Below are 21,997 nucleotides of genomic sequence, written 5' to 3'. Positions count from 1 at the left end.
GAGGCTGATGCGGTGGATCACTTGAGGTCAGGAATTCGAGACCAGGTTGGCCAATGTGGTGAAACCTCATCTCTACTAGAAATGCAAAAATTTGCAGGGCATGGTGGCAAGTGCCTATAGTCTCAGCTACTCAAGAGACTGAGGCTGAAGAAGTGCTTCAAACCAGGAGGTAGAAGTTGCAGTGAGCTGAGATCGTGCCACTGCACTCCAGCCAGGCAACACAACAGACTCCATCTCAAAAAAAAAAAAAAAAAAAAAAAAAAAAAAAAAGTTGTTGCTCATCTCCTTAGCTATCTCATCCTCTCAGTTTCTGTAGTTGTTTTAATTTTCAGCTTTTGGATTACTCTGAGATACTGTGTTTTAAATACAGATTTTTGATTTTGGAATTTAGTTGCTACAACTATAATTTCAGTATATTTTTCTTGTCACAGAGTAACTGTATTTATAAATTTGCTTTCCTGAAAATACTATTTACAAGATTGTATTTGCTTCATTTTAAATAAAGACAATTTTATACAGAAAAGAAGTTGGTGATAGTGAAGTGAATTGTAAGAATTTTTCTTTGCAAATAGTGCATACTGAAGTCAATGTATTCCAGATTTAACTTGATTAATTTCAGCAAATCCCACTACACCACTCCCAGAAATGTTTAAATCACATGCTATAGCTTTGAAAAAGTAATACAATATTTGTGAAGATACATAAATTAGAGTCTGTGGAAACTAAATGACTTTAAATGGATACATCATATAGAGAAACACAGAAGTTTTAACAAGTGTGAATTGTGAACATGATAAAGTAATAATAATAATGCACTGTCAAAAATACAGATAGCATATCAGCCACTGTTTCATGCGCTTAATGTATATTCTCTCATTTAATATTTATAGTTAGTTTGTTAGGCAAACAACCTTCTAATAAACCTCAGAAAATTGAGACAAAGAAAGGTTAAATAATTTGCTCAGAGCTAATTCCTAAAATAATTCAGTGACAATTAAGAATATAAGAGCAATATATTCTCATTAATACATTAATAAGAATATGAATTATTATATATTATGTAAGACTCTCAGTGTCCTCAGGTCTTCTTCTTTACTTCATTGTCAAAACATCTGCTCTGAATTTACCACCTCCGTTTTGCTGAACATCTGTTAATACTCCCTTTTACTTTACCTCTGTTAGTGCTGATGACGAATGAAAGGCAAAATTGAAGGTGCTTCTTTTTTCCACAGGGTTTGAAAAGAGAACGGGACATGAATTCCTGTCCCAGTTCTGCAACTAAATGACCTTGTGATTTGGCACAAGTAATGTCACTTGTGAAGCTTCTTAATCTCTCTGGGCCTCAGATTCCTCACTGTAAAAAGAAAAGTTGAGGTTAGGTAATTTATTTGGACCTTCTGGCTGAAATAATCTATAATTCTATGACTACCTTTGTTTTCATCTTTGGATCTCCCATATGCACACAAAATTGGCTTTTAGACTTTTACTAGCAGAAGAGAACATGCACTGAATTTTAGAACATTTTCTGGAGGTCTGGTACAATCAAATCAAGAGCCACATTCACCCATGACCTGTGGGTTATCCATGGCTCTATTTTAGAAAATGAAATAAACTTGTTCTCATTACTTATTAGGAGATATATACACACACACACACACACATATACATATACATATATATACATATATACACATGTATATGTATACATATGTGTATATATACATTCTTTTTTGATCTGTGCTAAAAATGTCATTAATCTAGAAACCAAATAAAATTTATAGGGCAGCTAATGTTATATTCTTCTCCAGACTTGTACTGCTTGGTGACGTTTTTTTCATTGACTTCTGAGTTCAACGATTTATCAAAGGGCAGCTGTTTGTCACCTAGACTTAGACCTTAAGTACATGACATGTACTGTTTGCTTTGACAAATGATTTGGAACTACTTTTTCTCCCCTTATTTTTTTTATTCCTTTAAAAATGTTCATGTATTTCAGATTTCTGAAAATTAGTTTCAGATTCTGTCACTTCATTTCTGACCTTAATGAATTCTTTTGGAAAAGCTCTCATGTCTTTACTCAGAAAGGCTTTTCTGGAGCCGCCTAGCGATGGAGATATTTGTTTCAGGCTTCAAATAGCAATAAATGGTTACATCTGAAATCATTACATAAATCGTAAAATGGCTTAACTTTCTTCCCTTCCTAATGTAAGGAATTTCAGGGTTATAAAGAATTACTGAAATTCTTCAGATCTAATCATATGGAAGCAAGTTTTTTTTATATCTGAAATTGTTTATACCTGTGTCTATATACTAGTTAACAGAGAATCCTGGAGTTTGAAATATAATGTAATATACTTCATAAAGCCTCCTGTGAGATTGTGAGAATGCCAGGCCAAAAAGGCAAGTAGGGACTGAAATGTAGTCTCTACCCAGCTGGACAGGATGAGAGGCCATGGAGCTGCCCAGCCCCCAGAGAGGGAACTATTTTTATTTGCACAAAGATGCCCTATGGGCTGCTAGCTTTCTGATTTAAAAAAAATGTATTTACACAAGCATAGGTACACACACACACATCCTCCTTATTTCCAATAGAAATCTAGTAGTAAATCCCTCTTAGTAATACCCAGTTTTCTTGAATAAAGATTAATTGAATATATCAACTTCTACATTATGAAAGTGGCATTTGCAGTATTTAACTGAAAATATAATGAAGGCCCTGAAAGAACCTGTTTGAAATAGAGTTACAAGACTTAATGATTGAGTTCTAAGATTAAGCCAGAAGGAAATGAAAACTGTCAGTACACTTTGGCAATGAACAGGAAGCTATTGAACCAAATATCAGGGTAGACTTCTCTCATAGGCATATATAGCTTCCGGACAACACGGCAGTCAGAACAGTCCAAAAATAAACAATAGGCCTAAAGTGATTATTTCAGTTGACTCTGACTGACTTATTTTGGCTAGTGGTTAGAGTTAAAATGGTTAAAGATTTTTATGGTTGATGTCGACAGCCAAAGTATATAAATTCATGAATTGTAGAAATAGGCAATTCTGATTCTTACGCATCTCTAGAGACGATTACAGAGGTTGCCTTGTAAATTTTAAAACCTGTACAGGTGCGGTTGCTTATAAGAGAACAATTTTTTTCTTCAGCTGAAATAAAAGTAATATTGAAAAGGATTGCTCATCACTGTCATATCCCCATCAGCATTCATTAGCATTCCCTTTTCATAGGAATCACATGCTCACGTTATGCAAAGAATAAGATTCTAAACATAAACTTCAACAACTAAAAATGAGCTAAATGTGACTATCAAGAGGGACTTCCCTTCAGCTTCTATAAATGCATATTCTTGTTTTTGACAAATTTCAAATTTACATGGACGTTCTTTTTTCCATATAAAAGATGATTTCTCTACAAAATGCATATTCTACAGGAGATACATCCTTAAAATATTTATATTAACTTTGAAGGGATTGTTAGTTATACCTAAGGGTGCAAAAAATGGTGATATGAATCAGAGTGCTTAGATAGCAAAGCTGAAAATCTGTTGTTTTTATGTTGTTCAATATGCCAATATGTATTAAAATTATTTTCTAGGGGAAGAATTTTTTGCACTGAAGTCATTTTTCTCTGCCATCTCAGAGAAAAAACAGGAATTTACATTTAATCTTGCCAATGCCCTCTACCTTCAAGAAGGATTCACTGTGAAAGAACAGTATCTCCATGGCAACAAGGAATTTTTTCAGAGTGCTATAAAACTGGTGGATTTTCAAGATGCAAAGGCTTGTGCAGAGATGATAAGTACCTGGGTAGAAAGAAAAACAGATGGTAAAGTTTCCCATTTTTCTAAAATTATTATTTGCCATTGTATTCATGGTTTTTAATATCCTAAAGTAAAGAATGGCTGAATATTTTCCTACTGCACTATGGATCAGAGGAATCAAATGTCCTATTTCATTTCATTGTTATTTAAATTAATATTAAATTACAAAACTGGAAAGAAATTGTAAGCTGCTTTGAAAAGTATACTGATTCTTTTATTTTATTTTTAGAGATACTTGCTTATAGACTTTTTAATGAAATAATTTTAATAATAATTTTTGTTAAAACCTAGATTTTTCAGGTATAAAAGCAGAAATAATCTCTTTGGCTAGGTAGAAGTTAAATCTGTCAATCCCAAATGGCTTCTTTCCCACAGATGCTGAAAACGATTAACACATTTTAGTTGAATGTGTTAATATTTAATAATAAATGTTAATAGTTCTATCATAAACATGGTAGTCTAAACTTTAAAGGCAAGCTAGCAAAAATTTCATAGTTTACTACAGAGGGATATAGTAAATTTAAATTCATACAAATCTCAGTTGAAATCTTGGAAAGTTATAAGCTATGCTCCATTTAAAATGAAGATATTATTAAAACATTTCAGAATTCTTTGGAATTTTAATAATAATATATGTGAAGTGACAAGCATATACCAAGCCCTCAATTAATAGTACTTTGTTTCTTTATTTAATCAGCTACGAAAACTGTTGTTATAAGACATATGCCTTATAGGAAGCCTTATATGGGGAAGCACAAGTTGAAAGTGTGAGATAAGTGTGGTGAGTCATGTTCACAGCTGTGGGAAATGAGGACATCACTAGACAGCTCCATGGCACCCAGTCATGCCTATTTCTCATAACTTGGAAAAACTCACTGGACATAGAAGTAGGAGATCGGTTATCTGGAGGAAAATAATCATGCTAGTAACCTCCATTCTCTTCCCTTTCCAATGGTCAGTGGATGCAACTGTCACACTGGCAAGTTTGGGTGTACCATTAACTTACTTATGACGATTGACATGTTAGAAGACCTTGAAATAGACAGAATAATAACAGTAAATATGGAAGACGAAATATCTTTATTCTTTATGTCTGACATACAATGGATACAAATGATCTTACTGAAGAGAGTCTACGTATATCTAAGTTTGCCTAAAACAGTCTCATATTTCTAATTTCGTAGTGAAATTCCATTTGCACCTGTTTCTTCATGAAATATTTAACAGCAATCCTGTTTATTCTCAAATTTACCATATTTAGATGATAACATGCCCTATCCAAAACTGATCTGCAAAAGACACTTTTGCTTTAATTCTATTCAAAGCGATTCCACTGAATCACTATTGCACATTTCTTCTTACCTCCTCCTCCACCCACTTCCTAGGAAAAATTAAAGACATGTTTTCAGGGGAAGAATTTGGCCCTCTGACTCGGCTTGTCCTGGTGAATGCTATTTATTTCAAAGGAGATTGGAAACAGAAATTCAGAAAAGAGGACACACAGCTGATAAATTTTACTAAGAAAAATGGTTCAACTATCAAAATTCCAATGATGAAGGCTCTTCTGAGAACAAAATATGGTAATGTGAGAAACCACAGTTCCTAAGCATAGTCTTGAGAATTGCCAAGTATATTTGATATTTTATTTTGTCTATTCCAGGTTATTTTTCTGAATCTTCTGTGAACTACCAAGTTTTAGAATTGTCTTATAAAGGTGATGAATTTAGCTTAATTACCATACTTCCTGCAGAAGGTATGGATATAGAAGAAGTGGAAAAACTAATTACTGCTCAGCAAATCCTAAAATGGCTCTCTGAGATGCAAGAAGAGGAAGTGGAAATAAGCCTCCCTAGGTTAGTGATGTTATTTTATTATACGAGTTCTTACGTTTCCACTTACGTAGGATTTTGAGCAGTCAGCTGAAAGGTAGCAAATACCTGAAAAGTCTATTGACGCAAATGAAAATACAAATGCATTTGGAAATTTTACTCTACTTTTGGATGCTAAAGCAGGGTTTACCTGTGCTAGCATTGCTTTACTGTGAGAAGAACTGAATTTAAGGGCTTAGTTTTCTCTGAAAAAGATAAGTATATGTCTTAAAATTAGAATGTTGGGATTAGAAGGAATTATTGTCTTTTTATTAGGCTAATTTATCTTTCTCCACTTTTTTCCTGATTAGAATTTTTAATATTTATCTCTTGTTAAGAAAAAATAATTATAATGGTGTGTTTTATACAATTGAAAGATATGTCATATCACTTTGACAGATAGTGCTCTAATCATTGAATTATAAACAGAATCCTATAGTCAATTTTAGGTAGTTAGTACAAAATGGAAATTGCAAAGAGTTATCTCAGGAGGCAGTAATTATGAACTAATTTTTTAACATCATGCGTCTAAGGGACAGGAGAAAATTCAAAGAGAAAGTTGTGCCCAAATGACTCAATTCACACTCTACCCAAGCTTTTAAAAAGAGATTTATGTCCAATAGGTTATATACTGTCGTTTTATTTCTAAATTTTCTTTCAGACTCATGAATCCCTAATTATTTTGTGCTCCCCTGTTTCTGGCCATTGGTCTCTTAAACCTCTTGGTTTTTACTTCCTTTTCCACTAAGCCAGGATCTAGTCATTAGTTATTTCAATCATAGTCTCATTAACATTTTTAATGTTTTTGCCTCCTTGTCTTTATCCCTTTCCTAATTCTCTTCTCAATTATCCTCAATTCTGAGTACACTCAAGAAGCCACTCCTGGCCAGGCATGGTGGCTTATGACTATAATCCCAGCACTTTGGGAGGCTGAGGCGGGCAGATCATCTGAGGTCAGGATTTCGAGACCAGACTGGCCAATGTGGTGAAATTCTGTCTTTACTAAAAATATAAAAATTAGCTGGGCATGGTGGTGGGTGCCTGTAATCCCAGCTACTTGGGAGGCTGAGGCAGGAGAATCAGTTGAACATGGAGGTTTGCAGTGAAAGCCACTCCTGTTCTTCAACTACTGCAACTACTGCAACTGTTGATTTTGTTGGAGCAAAATCCTGGAAAGGAGTAACTTCTGGCCTCACCAAGACTAGAGCTCAGCACTCCTTGCTTACTCTTGAGAACTTTCTTTACTCCTACCCATACCACACCAGGACATTACTTCTCTCCTTCACTTACTACTCTAGGTTGATTTCTCTTACTTCCATCAAGTGTGCCAGTCTCCTATATCCTAAAGAAAACCTATTATCAGGTAAACTTTCTCCTCTTTATTTATAGAAGTCATCTCAAATTTTATGTAAATCTTTATTAATCTTTACCTTCTTTGATATTGTGGAGAAAGAAGTATCCTCTACTTCTCACATCCTAACTCTGGGATCTTGATCAAAGTATTATTAAGCATCCCTTTTTTTCTAGAAAAGCTTTCTTCCTTTAGTCCCCAGGACACTACTGATTTATTTCTTTCTCTCTTTCTGGAAATTTTCCTTGTTCCTTGACTGACTCTTATTTTGTTTCTGTTCCCAAGCAAAAATTTTATCAGTTTCATCTTCAGAATTTTCCTCTTCTTACTCTCTCTGAGAAATATTATTTATCCCCTGTTATTCTGGTTTTTAAAATCTGAATCTCTAACCCCAACTTCTCTTTCATTTCCCAGCCATTTGAATATCTCTACTTGACATTATTCTTTTTTTCAAAGGATTTTTTTAGCACCTACTGTGCCAAACACTGGAGTTTAATGGTGTGTATGACAGATTGTTTACCTTCTAATAATGAAATAATATTTTTTGAAATTAAATTGTTTATTTTCAAAGTTGCTTCTCTTAGCTTTGAAATGATCACTTTCTTGGAGACAAAAACAAAATTACTGAGTTTGAAAACTGTCTGTGACATGTACCACCAGTGGGGTCTCAGGAGAGTCACTTGACCATTTTGAGTTGCGGTTTTCTCAATTTAAAATGTGGATAATGATACTGATTGCCAGATTGTTCAGTCTAAATAATAATGCATAAGCCCCAACCTCAATTGACAAGAAGAAATACAAGCTTTCACCAGAATTTCCTTTGACAGCATTTTTAGGAATCCTTAGGGGAAAGTTTCACAGTCCAAAAATCTGTCCAAGCTGCCACAGTGTAGACAACTTCGAACTGTTTGGCCTTATTCTCAGCATCTCCACTCCAGGGCCACACTTCCCATACAACTACTCCCACAGTGTAGACAACTTTGAACTGTTTGGCCCTATTCTCAGCATCTCCACACAGGGCTACACTCCACACTTCCCATACAACTACTCTCACAGTGTAGACACAGACTTCTCTGTTAATTCTTCCAAGCACAACTGTTATGGGTTGAGTTGCATCCCCCCACCCAGTAACTCAGAATGTTGCCTTATTTGGAGGTTTTTACAGAGTAATGAAAGTGAAGTCATTAGGCCGGGCTGTAATCCAACATGACTGGTGTCATCTGAAAAGGAAAATTTAGACAGAGATATACATGGAGGGAAGATGGTGTGAAGAGACACGGGGGAAAAAATGGTCATCTACAAATCAACGAGAGGCATAGAACAAATTTTTCACTTACAGCCTTCTGAAGAATCCAATACCGCTGATATCTTGATTTTAGACTTCTAGCCTCTGCAAGTGTGAGACAATCTATTTGTGATTTAAGGTACCCAGTTTGTAGTACTTTGTTATGGCAGCCCTAGCAAACTAATACAAGAAGAACGACTTCAATGTTTAAGCAAATTTTACTGAAATCTTGGTGATAGTGAAAGGGGCTTACAACATAGAAAGCAATTTAAAACCAGGTACCAATCATGATAGTTCCTTGAGTGTAGACTATTTCTTGTACCAAAGAGTCCCCTTCTGTCCGTTGTTATATTTAGCCTACCATTGCAACGGTACTAGCACCCACCTTCACCCAAAAGAGTTATCTTTACACCTCCCTCCTATTCAGCATTCAGAGTCCTTCACCATTTCCCCGTATAAAGAGAAAGTGACCCAGATTTTCTTCCATGCTTTCTAAGGCCAGTTTCCCAGTTGTGACAAGAATCTATAGTTGCCAGGTGTGGTGGCTTATGCCTGTAATCCCAGCACTTTGGGAGGCCAAGGCAGGAGGATCTCTTGAGCCCAGGAGTGCAAGACCAGCAGGAACAATAAAGAAAGACCCTGTCTTTAGAAAAAAAAAACAAAACAAAACATCAGTTGGACATGGTGGTGTGTGCCTGTAGTCCTAGCTATTGTGAAGGATAAGGCAGGAGGATCGCCTGAGCCCATGAGTTTGAGGCTTCAGTGAGCTGTGATCCTGCCACTGCACTCCAGCCTGGGCAGCAAAGCAAGACCCTATCTCCAAAAAAAAAAAAAAAAAAAAAAAAAAAAAAAAAAAATCTATAGCAGAGATTTCAGTGAAAACAATGTTTTCATATCATATAAAATAGCTTATGCCCTCGTCATCTCAAACTCCATCTCCCTCCCACTGGTTCTGCTTGCAAAATGAAAAAGCCCATTGTATTGCTTTCCCCAAACAAAAGAACAATTTGCCTTAAAACCTGAATTTGAATCTTCATTTATATAGAAACAGAAACAATAGTTGGCAGTTGTATCCCCCTTTTCCATACAAATTCCAGCCACCAATGATATTTAAAAACTTGGCAGTTTCAGTTACAGTATCTCATTACATACTTCTATTCATAGCACAAAGTCTGGCAACTAGAAGGTGCTAAATAAATGACAGCTTTATTTTATTTTTTTCTTTGTTAAAAGAAGATCACTGCCTAGTCAGTACCAAACTAGAAACAATGTCTTCTCTGAATTCTCTGACTCCACTCCTTTCTCTTCTGTGTGGCAGGCCCTTCTCTGTGGTGTCTGACCAATAACTTCCCATTAATCCTCCATGGTTTCCCTTGAAGTTATTGCTTCCATGTAGATATACTCAAATATGCCTAGTTAGAGTGAACCATTCCTTACCTACATTTCTAGAACATTTCAGGAAAATTTACATCATAGCACTTGTTACACGGCATTTTTATTTCTTGCTCACATTCCTGTCTGTCCTATTAAAATGTGATTTCTGGCCGGGCGCGGTGGCTCACGCCTGTAATCCCAGCACTTTGGGAGGCCGAGGCGGGCGGATCATGAGGTCAGGAGATCGAGACCATCCTGGCTAACACGGTGAAACCCCGTCTCTACTAAAAATGCAAAAAATTAGCCGGGCGAGGCGGCGGGCGCCTGTAGTCCCAGCTACTCGGGAGGCTGAGGCAGGAGAATGGCGTGAACCCGGGAGGCGGAGCTTGCAGTGAGCCGAGATCACGCCATTGCACTCCAGCCTGGGCGACTAAGCGAGACTCTGTCTCAAAAAAAAAAAAAAAAAAAAAAAAAAATGTGATTTCTGGGACAGCGGGTTAGGTCTTGTTCATTTTAGTTTCTGTTGTTCCTAGCATGCTTCATGGTATATAGTATGTGATAAATGAGTATTACTGAGTTAAAGTACACAAATAATTTCAAGGAAAGAAATTCTATATTATTTCTCTTTATTTAATTTTAAATATCTTCAAAACCAGAATTCAACTTTCCAGTCACTCTAATTTATTCTCTTTGGGGACCCTGAATGAAGCTTTCCCCCCTTTCCATACATATGGCATCATGAAAAATAGGACATTAGACATTTACTTCAAAACTTCTCTCTAGAGAAGGAAAAGTGAGATTTTTTTTCTAAATTCAGAGGATAGAAATTTGTTATTGTTTAATCACATTAATACAGAATTACATGTAAAATGTGTTCATTTTTTACTAAATTAATGTCTTCTGATTTGTTAAAGGAACAATTTGCTTATGTATTTGGTTCATTAACAATTTTAACTTATCCGAACACGTTTATGAATTAAGTTTCCTGAGCACTAAAATCATGGATTAAAACTTCTGAAATACATTTCTCCCAAAAGGAACAATTTCCTCACAACAAAAGAATACCTGTTGAAAATATGTGTTTGGTAGAGAAGAGAGAAAACAACGTAGGCTCAATCAATGTTTGCGGTAGACTGGCAGATTTATATTTTATTACTGAATACTGTGGTTCTTTTACATCTGAATAAATGTGTAATGGCTTTCAAACTGATAACTAAATATTTTGATAAAATTGGAACAGCTTAGTCAACTGCATTAATTCCTAGAGCTGCTATAACAGCACAACGCAATAGAGTAGGTGGCTTAGAACAACAAAAATTTATTCTCTCACAGTCTGGAGGCTAAATGTCAAAATCAAGGTGTCAGCACAACAGGCTCTCACTGAGACTGTTCGAGAATCCTTCCTTGCCTCTTCCTACCTTCTGATAGTGGCTGGAAGTCCTTGGTGTTCCTCTACTTATAGATAAATCACTCCAATTATTTCTTCTGTTGTCATGTAGCCGTCTGTCTTTGTGTGGTGTTCTCATATCTGAGGATACCAATCATATTGGATTAAGGCCCATTCCTATTTCCAAATAAGGTGACATTAAAAGATACTGGGGGTTAGGGCTTCAACACATGAATTTGGGAAAGGGGGTATGCACAATTCAACCCGTAACACCAACTGTAATAAAATCTATATTGTTGTAAAACAAAATAGCTCTTTGGTAGCAAAGTTTAGTACATGCCAAGAAAACAACAACAACAACAACAACAAAAAACCAACCCATAAGAATGCTTATATTTAAGCTACAGTAGAAAGGAGCATGTGAATGACTATTTATAGTTACTGCTTAAGAAATACTTCCCCTTCCCCTCTATTGTGTATAACTAGTTTAGAATCGAGGCCAATAAGATATCTAAAAATACTCGAGTGCTTTCCATTATTTATTATCTGTAATATACTAGATATATAATTTTGGACATCATCCTGCAATTGAATGTCAGCTAAAATAATTATATTACTTTGTCTAAATGTAGTATGAGATCCTTTAAAAATTTTAGTAATAAAGTTTCCTTTGGTTGAAGAGTCTAAAACAAAATTGCTATACGCCAGATTCTCTCTGTAGAAGAAACATTCTGAAAATATAGTTTAAAAATTGTGTGTATGGGCAAAAATGATAGTTTAATACATATAAGGTAAATAAACACATAACTTTTAGCTTTGTGAAGTGTTAGCATTTATATTTTAATAGTAAATGTTGTGATTTTTATCATCTGACTTGGTTATTCTCCCATTTCACAGATAAGAAAGCTGAGACACTGAGAAGATAAATTGATTGCCATTCAATGAGTATTGACAGGGAAGGATTAGCTCTCATGTCTGTTGGGTCACAGCCTTATTAGTTTGTCACAACCTTATTAGTTTGATAATGATTAGAAAGTGTATTTCCTGTTCAAAAACATTGATTGGGATTCTACTGTGGGCAAGAGGCTGGGATAGATGTAAAGCATTAGGTTCTCTACTGATAAGATGGTTACCACCTATTGATAAAATGGAATAGTACTAGATTTGTGCAAGAAATTCACTAAGATGACCCGGCGCGGTGGCTCACGCCTGTAATCCCAGAACTTTGGGAGGCCGAGGCGGGCAGATCACAAGGTCAGGAGATGGAGACCATCCTGGCTAACACGGTGAAACCCCATCTCTACTAAAAAAAAAATAATAATAATACAAAAAATTAGCCGGGCCTGGTGGCGGGCGCCTGTAGTCCCAGCTACTCCGGAGGCTGAGGCGGGAGAATGGCGTGAACCCGGGAGGCAGAGCTTGCAGTGAGCCGAGATCATGCCACTGCACTCCAGCCAGGGCGACTGAGCAAGACTCCTTCTCAAAAAAAAAAAAAAAAAAAAAAAAAAAAAAAAAAATTCACTACACAGCAATGTACAGTAAGTACTAAAAGAATGGTATAATCAGTAAGCATTAGAAGGTTCACAAAAAGGGAGAGTGCACAGGAAACTGGAATTGTAAACAAAGGCTTTGTGAAAGAAGGACTTGAGTTGGGTTTTAGAAGAGTTGAGGAATAAATCCTATATGCAATGAAGAATTATTGACTATGTCCAAGTAAGGCGATGAAATGATTAAGTCAGTGTTTTAAAAAGATATATGTAGTAGTCAGAATTGTTCACCCTGGATAACTTGTCTGAAAAATTTCCCTGTTCCTCATTTACCCCCCACCCCTGCCTACGGTCCCTATTTTTCTATATAACTTTTATTTGTCCTTAAAATTAAGTATGAGTTTTAGAAAGGCTTTCTGATCTCTCCATGCAATATCATACAAGCATCTTCCCTTTTCCCCCTGGGAAAAATTCTCCTAGTACCTTGTGTTCATTTCTGCATAGCAATTGCATTAAAATGAATTGTTTGTCTTCCCCTCTGACCCATAAGCTACTTGAGGTGAAGAGCTGTGCATGTTTTCTCTCTGTGACTGCAGCAAAAAGCATGTATATAAAAAAAGGTAGCTATTCAATGAACATTTGTTGCTTTAAACTGATCTAGTGGTAATATCCCGGATTTGATAAAGAGGGAAAGACTAAAGCCTAAAAGATCAGTTTAAAAACCACTGCAACAATTCAGACATTAAGTAAAGAGTGTTTAAAGGGAGCAGCTTCACTGGGAATAGTAAGGAACTGGTGAAGTTATTGGAATGTGTGACTAACTAGTAATGGGTTAAGAAGAAATAGGTTGTTTTGGGGTTTCAGGCTCAACTTACTAGAAAACAAGAGGGCTGTGAATTCTTGCTTTTTTGTAGTAGTCCTTATCTGGGCACCATGGACTTCTAGAGAGGTCTAGGATATACTTCCAAGGGTCCTTGAAACCCTGAAATTATTTGCAAGTTTATGCATGTAAGGTTAGGTATGTATTTTCTTTGGGAGAGGCTTTATAGTTCTCACTAAATTTTTGGAAGTCTAGGCCTTTAAACTTGTTAAGCACTACAGTTCTATTCAAAAGTATTTATCTTAATAATAGCCATAGTCTTTCTGAGACGTATCATTCTTTAAAAATATTGACTGATGTGGCACCTCACAGTATCTTTTGTCAATTGTTGAAATCAGATTACTGAAAATAATATTGAAGACCCAGAGCCCTGCCACTTTCTTACTATATAACTTTAAGCAAATTACTTTTCTTTAAGATTTTTCTATTCTATTAAATGCAATAATGATAATACATGCCTCTTACTGTTGTGAGGACTCCATGAGATAATGTGTATACAATTTTTAGTACTCAATGTTAGCTAAATATTATTTGTATTATTACTCATTTAATTCTAACAGTGGCCATATATTATAATGCCAACATTGTAATAGGTGACCCCCCCATCATGTCTCATTTAATTCCTCAATCAATTTGATGAAGATCTAGTTTTATGTTCAGGTTACAGACAAGATGGAGACAGGCAAATACACTTGCCTGTGGTCACACAGCTAATTAATGGCTGAGCCAATACTAGAAGAGGTCAGCCAGGCATCTGAAAACAGGTGACTATAGGGCAAGCATGAGAGGGAGCACAGAACAGATCAAGCAGTCAGTGATAGAGTGAGCAGTAGGATGAGAGATCTGGAGTAGCTGTACCAAGGAAACTTTTCAAAACATGTAACACTTACCACATGACATAAAGGGTCATCTTTTTGCTGGTTAGAAATTAATTCTAGGCTTGACCAGCATTGGATCTATAAGTGGGTGAATGTAAATTGTGTGTGGGTGGAAGGAAGGCAAGGAAAATGAGACTGCATATGCGAATAGATACGTTGTGACCAGCTGCAGTAGTGATTACAAAATGTTCATTTACTTTGACCTATTGGACATGGATAAAAATGGGAATACTAGGCATACATTATGCATCCAGATGTTTCGTATGTGACAGAAAGTATTTTAAATTCAGTCTGTGAGGTTAATAGATTATTTTAATTATTTTACACACACAGACTCTCACACACACACACACACACACACACACACACACAGAGGTAATTGATTGGAAAGTGACCGGAATTTACTGTGTACTCACATAACCATCTAGGGCCACCGTTGTCAAAGATTGTGTTGTATTATTCTCCTCACGAGCAACCCTAAGATTTGGTTTGGTTGATTTCAGCTCTGAACAGTACAAGTGATAGGGTTTGGATTTATGTCCCTGCCAAATCTCATGTCAAATTGCAACCCCCAGTGATGAAGATGGGGCTGGTGGAAGGTGATGGGATCTTGGGGACAAATTTCCCCCTTCGGTGCTGTGCTCATGGTAGTAGAGTTCTCACGAGATCTGGTTGTTTAAAAGTGTGTAGTCCCTGCCCCCTGTTTCTCTTCCTCCTATTCCAGCCGTGTAAGACATGCCTGTTCCTTTTTGCCTTCAGCCATGATTGTAAGTTTCATGATACCTCCCCAGTAACCAAGAAATGCCAGCATCATGCTCCCTGTACAGCCTTTGGAACTGTGACCCAATTAAACCTCTTTTCTTTATAAATTATTCAGTCTCAGGTATTTCTCTCTCTCTCTCTCTCTTTTTTGAGACTCAGGTATTTCTTTATAGCAGTGTGAGAATAGTCTAATACACCAAGAATGACTCAAGCCCACTGTATCAAAGCTGGGATTTCAGATAATAAGGACACAAACCCAGAGGGAAATTGATCCAAGGCTTTTTTTCATTAAAGAAGAACTCTGGGGATAAGGGGAAAGGAAGGGCCAATACCATTCCCCAGTAGGGCCTGGAGGCCAGAAGTAGGTCATTCTTAAAACAAAAATTGGGATTGTTTTTCATTTTTCTGCAGCTTTTATCTATGTGAGATCTGTTTTAGCACAATGGTTACATTTGGGAGTGAATTACTGTCTTTTAAACAAATAGATATTATTTGTATATGCTAAAAATTCCATTCATGATTTAGTTGCTAATTGTTTATCTAGCATTTTGCTGCTCATTCTTTTACCTTTGCCTGCTGTTCTTTTGACAATTTTAGAGGAGGATTAAGGAAAAGGGAAAATGAACCACAACTGGGAGAAATATGAAGACTCATAAACTTTGGAAGAGGGACATTATATATTGACCAATATGGTGGTGTTGAATTATATTTTGATTAGAAGGTAGTGGCAGTTAGCACATTAGCTTTGACTTCAAATAGACCTGAGTTTAAATCATACCTCTGGAACCTACCTTAACCTTCAGCCTGGAAATTAACCTCCTCAGGCTTCTATTTTCTTATACATTAATGGAAATAATAATGCCGACTTCCTTAGATTTTTGTAAAGATTAAAAACTGTAATTTATATTAAGTACCTAACACATGGCAGTGCTTCTTCACACCTGACTATTCATAGCTCCAATAATTAAGGATAATTAGGAATTGGCTATAGATTATACTTTCATTAGATGGCTGAATGTGTTTCTATTGCTGTAGGTTTCATCGGACTATATTATGAGCAGGACTGTTACTTAAATGACTCTCCAGTGATAATTAGGCATTATTAGAAGTTGTAATAAGTCTTGCGGTATTCTTGTCATTATCCTAAAATTATTGGACTATTATAGCCCATTTATAGGTAGATTAGAACATATATTCTCCACCCTTTAAAAGCCCATACTCCATTCAGTTTAAAGACTGTGGTAATAAAAACAGGAAAAAAGCAAATCTCCCAAACCATCATGCTGCATATTATCTTTCTTAGTAGGAAGTTACAAGGAAGAAGTTGAAAGCAGTGGGCGTAGAATGAGCTATTTTCATTATCAGCTGATTTTAATGTGCATGTTGTGTCCATTCCCAGGTAGATAGGGTTCTGAATGAGTTGCCATCTTCCAAAAAACCATATTGTTTTGCCAAGAAATAATTTAGTCCCAGAAGAGTTCTGCCACACCATGTTCATTGCTTTGGAGAATTATAATTAAGAAGCTCATTCAGTATTTGCCAGTTAAAACAATGATCTAGTTAGACTGATCGCCCCATCTAATTTCTAGCTCCAGATATGGGCCTCCTGCTGAATGAACACATATCCTTGAGCACTAGTGTATGCATTCTAACGGGAGCACAGGGGCCAATGCCCAGAGGGCACAGACAAAGCTCCTCAGTAGAAATTGCCTGGAATTTTGCTGATGTCGGAAATATATATAGCTCCCTGTTTAAGATTATTACACATGTCTTTTCTTTCATAAACCAGGTTTCCAATCTGTATTTAAAATGCAAATTAATGCTTTAAGCATCTATGAAGTCAATAAGTACTACCTTCCCCCTGCCCCCCACCCACTTTTATTTAAATGGGAAAGTGAGGTTCAGTGATTGCTTTTGATTTGGAATCATAGAAGATCAGTGGCTGAGAAAATCTTTTGGGATTATCTGGTTAAGTTCCCTTTTCACAGGTGAGGCAAATTAAGGCACAGATAGGTGAGCCAGACACTAGCCTCCTAACTTATGGTTCGGTGTTGGAAGCACTGGCTAGCTGCTTTTTTTTTTTTTTTTCCTCTCCTGTAATTTTTGTCTTTTATTTCCTTTGACGGAAATCTGGTTCCCCTTCCTTTATCCTTTTACAGGACCTATTCTGAAGATATTATGCCTGTCCATAAACTGAAGAACATCTCATTGACTGTGACAATGGGCGAGATGAATGATAGGTTATAAATATTTCTCTATTGCTTAATAGCTAACAATCTTCTCCAAGGACTGTGGACTCCTGTTCTCTGCTCATCATGTCATGGACATCTGTCAGGAACCATCTTTGATGGTGTGAAAATCTTGAATACCTAAGAGGGAAATTTTAGACTTACTAGAAAGGAGCCAAGCAATTGAGACCTTAGATATAACTTAGAATTCTCACCTAGTTTTGTTGGGTAATTGTTACTTCAAAAAAATGCAATTTCTATTCTTTCTTTCCTCCAACCATTTATCTGGGAAGCAAGTTACTGGCAACCCAGAACTGATTGTTAGAGCTGGGGAAAAATGGTGTGAGATGTAAGAAAATGTAACTGAGATAATACAAACAAAAGATTTTACAATATATAATCCTCCAAGACATCCATTAAAAAAATTGATAGCAAAAATGTGCAGTGTTTCAAGACTTTTCTTTTTCTTTTTCTTTTAAATAACAGATTTAAAGTAGAACAAAAAGTAGACTTCAAAGATGTTTTATATTCTTTGAACATAACCGAGATATTTAGTGGTGGCTGCGACCTTTCTGGAATAACAGGTAGTATGATAAATAATTCTTATATTATCATGTTAATTTGTTTTGTTAGGACTACATTAACTAACTGAGCTTAAAACCGAAAGAGCATTCAGCTCTGGAAAATATACACACAGTGAATAAATGTCATAGCATGTTGAGCTGTCTGTAAACAAGTACTTTATTTTATATTTAAGTAGTTTTTCTTAATGAAAGTCAAAAAGCATTTTGGAATGTTAGATAAGCACTCTGGCTATACTTCTAATAAAACTACATAAAAGTGTTATATGGGTTTTTATTTCTGCCCTGTTTGGATTTCCTCATCTGAATAATGGGAATTACAACTTTGAGTCTCTCATCTAAGCAGAGCTAATACAACTCTTAGAAACCAATTTGCAAATGTTAATTCACTAATATGAGAACACATGCAATAGTCATCCATAAGCTGCTGGATGATGAGCGCAATCAAGAAATTGTAATGCTACAGCTTGCAGATTTAGCAATGGTGTCTTTTGGGCTGACAACAAATCTGAGAAGATGGAGCTTTTATGCTCACTTGCACTGGGGGAATCCTGCATGGTTAACACGTTCACTTGCACAACAAAGCCAACACAGTCTATGAATTCTTCAAGTTTCAGTGGTACTCAGTAGTTCAAAAATAACTAGCTAAAAAAAAATGGATGAAGAGAGCCAATTTGTCCCAAGTTACTTACCCTCTTTTAAATTCAGTCTTCTGTTCTATAAAAAGGGGCCTAGGCGTGTCTGTCTGATGAGGTTGTAAATCATAACGTGAAATACTGCAGAAATGTTTTATGTATTTATTTCTATATAGTTATCTGGGCTTTAGAAACATGTTGTTAATTTAGTCATCATTCATCAATTATGTGGGCAAATGAATAGAATGAAAAACTTTCCTGATGGAGGAGGTGAATGAGGTCACAAATATCAAAATGTTCATTATCACCTTCACACATGATGTGGCTACTCGTTCTCACACTGACAGATAGATCTGACTTCACTGACAATTTTATCAGCACTAGGTATGAGATGGTCAACATTAAATACTGCAACAGGATGCTCTGTGTGCCCTGAGACACAACTACCTCTTCAACCTTCAATAATCCAAACTATTTGTCATGCACTTCCTTTTCTTAAACTTCTTTCCAGCCATAGGGAGATCACTCAATATGCCTCAGACACTTCAAACAGCCACTTGTTCTGCAAATTCCCAGCAATTTGTGACTTCTAAAAAATCTCCTGTTACAGGCAGATTTTTAAAGAAAATACTTCCAAAATGTTTCATAGAAGACTTTATTCAAGAAAATAACCCAGTGCAGAAAAGAATAAATGTCTAGCATTTTCTGTTCTTTCCCTCTTGAGTTACCTATTTGAGCTGTTTTAACCATTTTGGTTCTGTCTTATTGCCTAGAATAGAATAGTCATAGCCAATGCTGATACCTCTACTGGTAGCTAGGAGCACAGTAAATTCTCTGCTATCTCTACTTATCATTTGTACAATAAACATTCACTAAAGGCTACTATGAAACAGCCCAACACTAGTCTTATGGGCCATCAGTGTGAAAGGGACACTACCTTATATTTATATAGTTCACAAGTTTTGAATGAAATGATTGTACAGAGTTACTTTGGAAACTTTGAGAAAAATATTTGACTTCTCACTCAGTTACTACTCCTTGTGTAACCCGTAGTAAAATATTTAACCTTTCTGAGTGTAAGCATTCCAATCTGTTAAGTGAGACAATATAGTGACTGGGGAAATAAATAAAAGAATGTATGTAAATCATCTACTTTAACATTTGGCACATAGTTAAATATGAAACAGCAAGTGGGAAAAGTATCACATTAATATTACTTGCACATCTAGCAAATGTATTGTTTTCTTGTTCTCTTAATTTAATAACAATGTACTTAGAATTTTTATTTAAAAATTAAAAGAAATAATTATTATGAAGGTACAATGAATGAGTTTATAGAATTCACATTCTTCTAACCTACCATATTTCAGGGCCTGTTCTTTTCCTAAGACTGGGTTTGGTCTGCAGTGAGATGGAACAAAGGAGACTAAGTGGTGTAGTCTAATAGCGAGGGAGTCATTTGGGCTCGTGCCATTGCTAAACTGGGTGAAATTCTTTACTCCTTCCTAACCTGCTTTGTGGTCTTTCCTCTTGGTGTGGGCCACTAGGTCATTCCCTCTATGTTTATTTGTCTTATTCCAGGCAATCCTGGGAGAAGAAGGTGCTTATTTGCCAGACCTTGAGAGAACATTCTCTTGCATTTCAGTTAATTCACACTAATAGAGTAGATGCCCGTCTCTCTCCACTTTGCAGGTTTCTATTACTAGACATACTCAGATGCATTGACTTATTTATTATTGGCTTATATATGACAAATATTTATAGCAAGCCAATTATGAGCCAGGCAGTTTTCTAGAGCATGCTTCCTTTGTCCTCTGAGGAACATTGTCAGATCTATCTTGTCTTGCAAGGCCAGCTTGACATGCCTTCTGGGCTCCCAGTTTCACTTCTTCCTTCTTGAGGAGATTATACTTGCAAGTCACTCTACCAGAAACGCTTCACCTACACATCAGTTCCACCAAGGGGAGAAAAAGGAGCATTCATTCTCAGCTTGTATCCACACCAGAACAAAACGTTGTAAGACACGATCTTATGCTGAAAACTTTAACAGGTTTTAAAGTGTATCTCTGAAGTGATTTTGTAACAGGTGACACGGAAGTTCCTTAGAATTTCATAGCTTCCCCAGATTTGAAGGCAAGTACATTTTATTTTAAACTAAGATCAAAACTAAATACAGAATATAAAAGGCACTTTGGCTTTGAGGTTAAATATATAGAGTGAGATTAATTCAAATCTGGAAAGCCTCTTTCATTCTGTCTATAGACAATGGCTAAGGGAGGAAAAGCTCTCTGTCCCTTCAAATATTTCACTTAGTTGGATACGTGATTTGAGGCTTACATCATTTACCTTTTATATCACAGAAAAACTTGATCTCTCTCTCTCTCTCTCTTTCTGTATATATGTCATGTCTGGAAGAGCTAAGTCTAAATCACCTTTATCTGTAGCAAATTGACTAAATAGGAAAAAGTTCATTTATTTGTCTCCTTGCCTTTGATCATTTGAAAATGTAATTATGCTGGGCGTGGTGGCTCATGCCTGTAGTCCCAGAAATTTGGGAGGCCAAGGCAGGCAGATCACCTGAGGTCAGGAGTTCGAGACCAGCCTGGCCAACATGCCAAAACCCCATCTCTACTAAAAATACAAAAATTAGCCGAGTGTGGGTGTGGTGACAGGCACCTATAATTCCAGCTGCTTGGGAGGCTGAGATGGTAGAATGGTTTGAATCTGGGAGGCAGAGGTTGCAGTGAGCTGAGATCGTGCCACTGTACTTCAACCTGGGTGACAGAGCAAGACTCCATCTCCAAAAAAAGTAATTAATCTGGGACCTAATAGGTAATGGCTTTTGATTTTAACTCTTAAATACACTTTTGTGTATTTTTTTTTTAACCAGATTCATCTGAAGTGTATGTTTCCCAAGTCATGCAGAAAGTTTTCTTTGAGATAAATGAAGATGGCAGTGAAGCTGCAACATCAACTGGTAGGGTGAATGATTTCTGGCCAAGCTAGAAGGAAAGATGGGGAGAGGATGAATATTACGGTGCTGACCCTTTTGAAGTATTGTAATCTTTTTCTTCTGCTATCTAATACACTTCAGGAGGAAAAAAAGGAAATGGTTGCATACGCTGTTCATATTTCTCTTCAGTCACAGCATGATGCAAAAAGGAAGGGAAGGAGGAGGAGTTGAGGCCTGTCTACTGATATTTGCTCACTTGTGAATTGGATTGCCTGCGAATTAGCAGATAGGACCTGTGGAGAAAATTTTGGGGTTCAAATATAAAATCATTATTTTTTAGGAATGCTCACCCTTACATAATTGTATTTTATTTCATTCTTTCACTACACCAAGTTAGTCCCTACTTTGCTAATTTGATTCTTGTTATTATCTCTGTGGCAGTGGCTCTCAAACTTAACCTGCACATAAAAATCACCTGGGAAGCTTTAAAAACTCCTATGC

At 36.3% G+C, this 21,997-nt stretch overlaps 1 protein-coding gene across 2 annotated transcripts in view; it reads left to right on the top strand.

Annotated features, from left to right (window-relative positions):
* LOC112422920 (serpin family I member 2) overlaps positions 1-21,997 on the top strand; it is a 62,210-nt gene that overhangs the window by 30,445 nt on the left and 9,768 nt on the right. For both annotated transcript variants that reach the window (XM_011715223.2, XM_011715232.3), the window contains exons 3-7: positions 3,602-3,832; positions 5,213-5,407; positions 5,488-5,680; positions 17,814-17,911; positions 21,434-21,520. In XM_011715223.2, coding sequence (XP_011713525.1) covers positions 3,602-3,832; positions 5,213-5,407; positions 5,488-5,680; positions 17,814-17,911; positions 21,434-21,520 — 804 coding nt within the window. The remainder of the gene's footprint in view (positions 1-3,601; positions 3,833-5,212; positions 5,408-5,487; positions 5,681-17,813; positions 17,912-21,433; positions 21,521-21,997) is intronic.

The sequence above is a fragment of the Macaca nemestrina genome, chromosome 2, assembly GCF_043159975.1.
Source record: "Macaca nemestrina isolate mMacNem1 chromosome 2, mMacNem.hap1, whole genome shotgun sequence".
In the NCBI taxonomy this organism is placed as follows: domain Eukaryota; kingdom Metazoa; phylum Chordata; class Mammalia; order Primates; family Cercopithecidae; genus Macaca; species Macaca nemestrina.
Note: the sequence above shows the minus strand (reverse complement) of the source record. Positions and strands in the feature narration are given on the sequence as shown.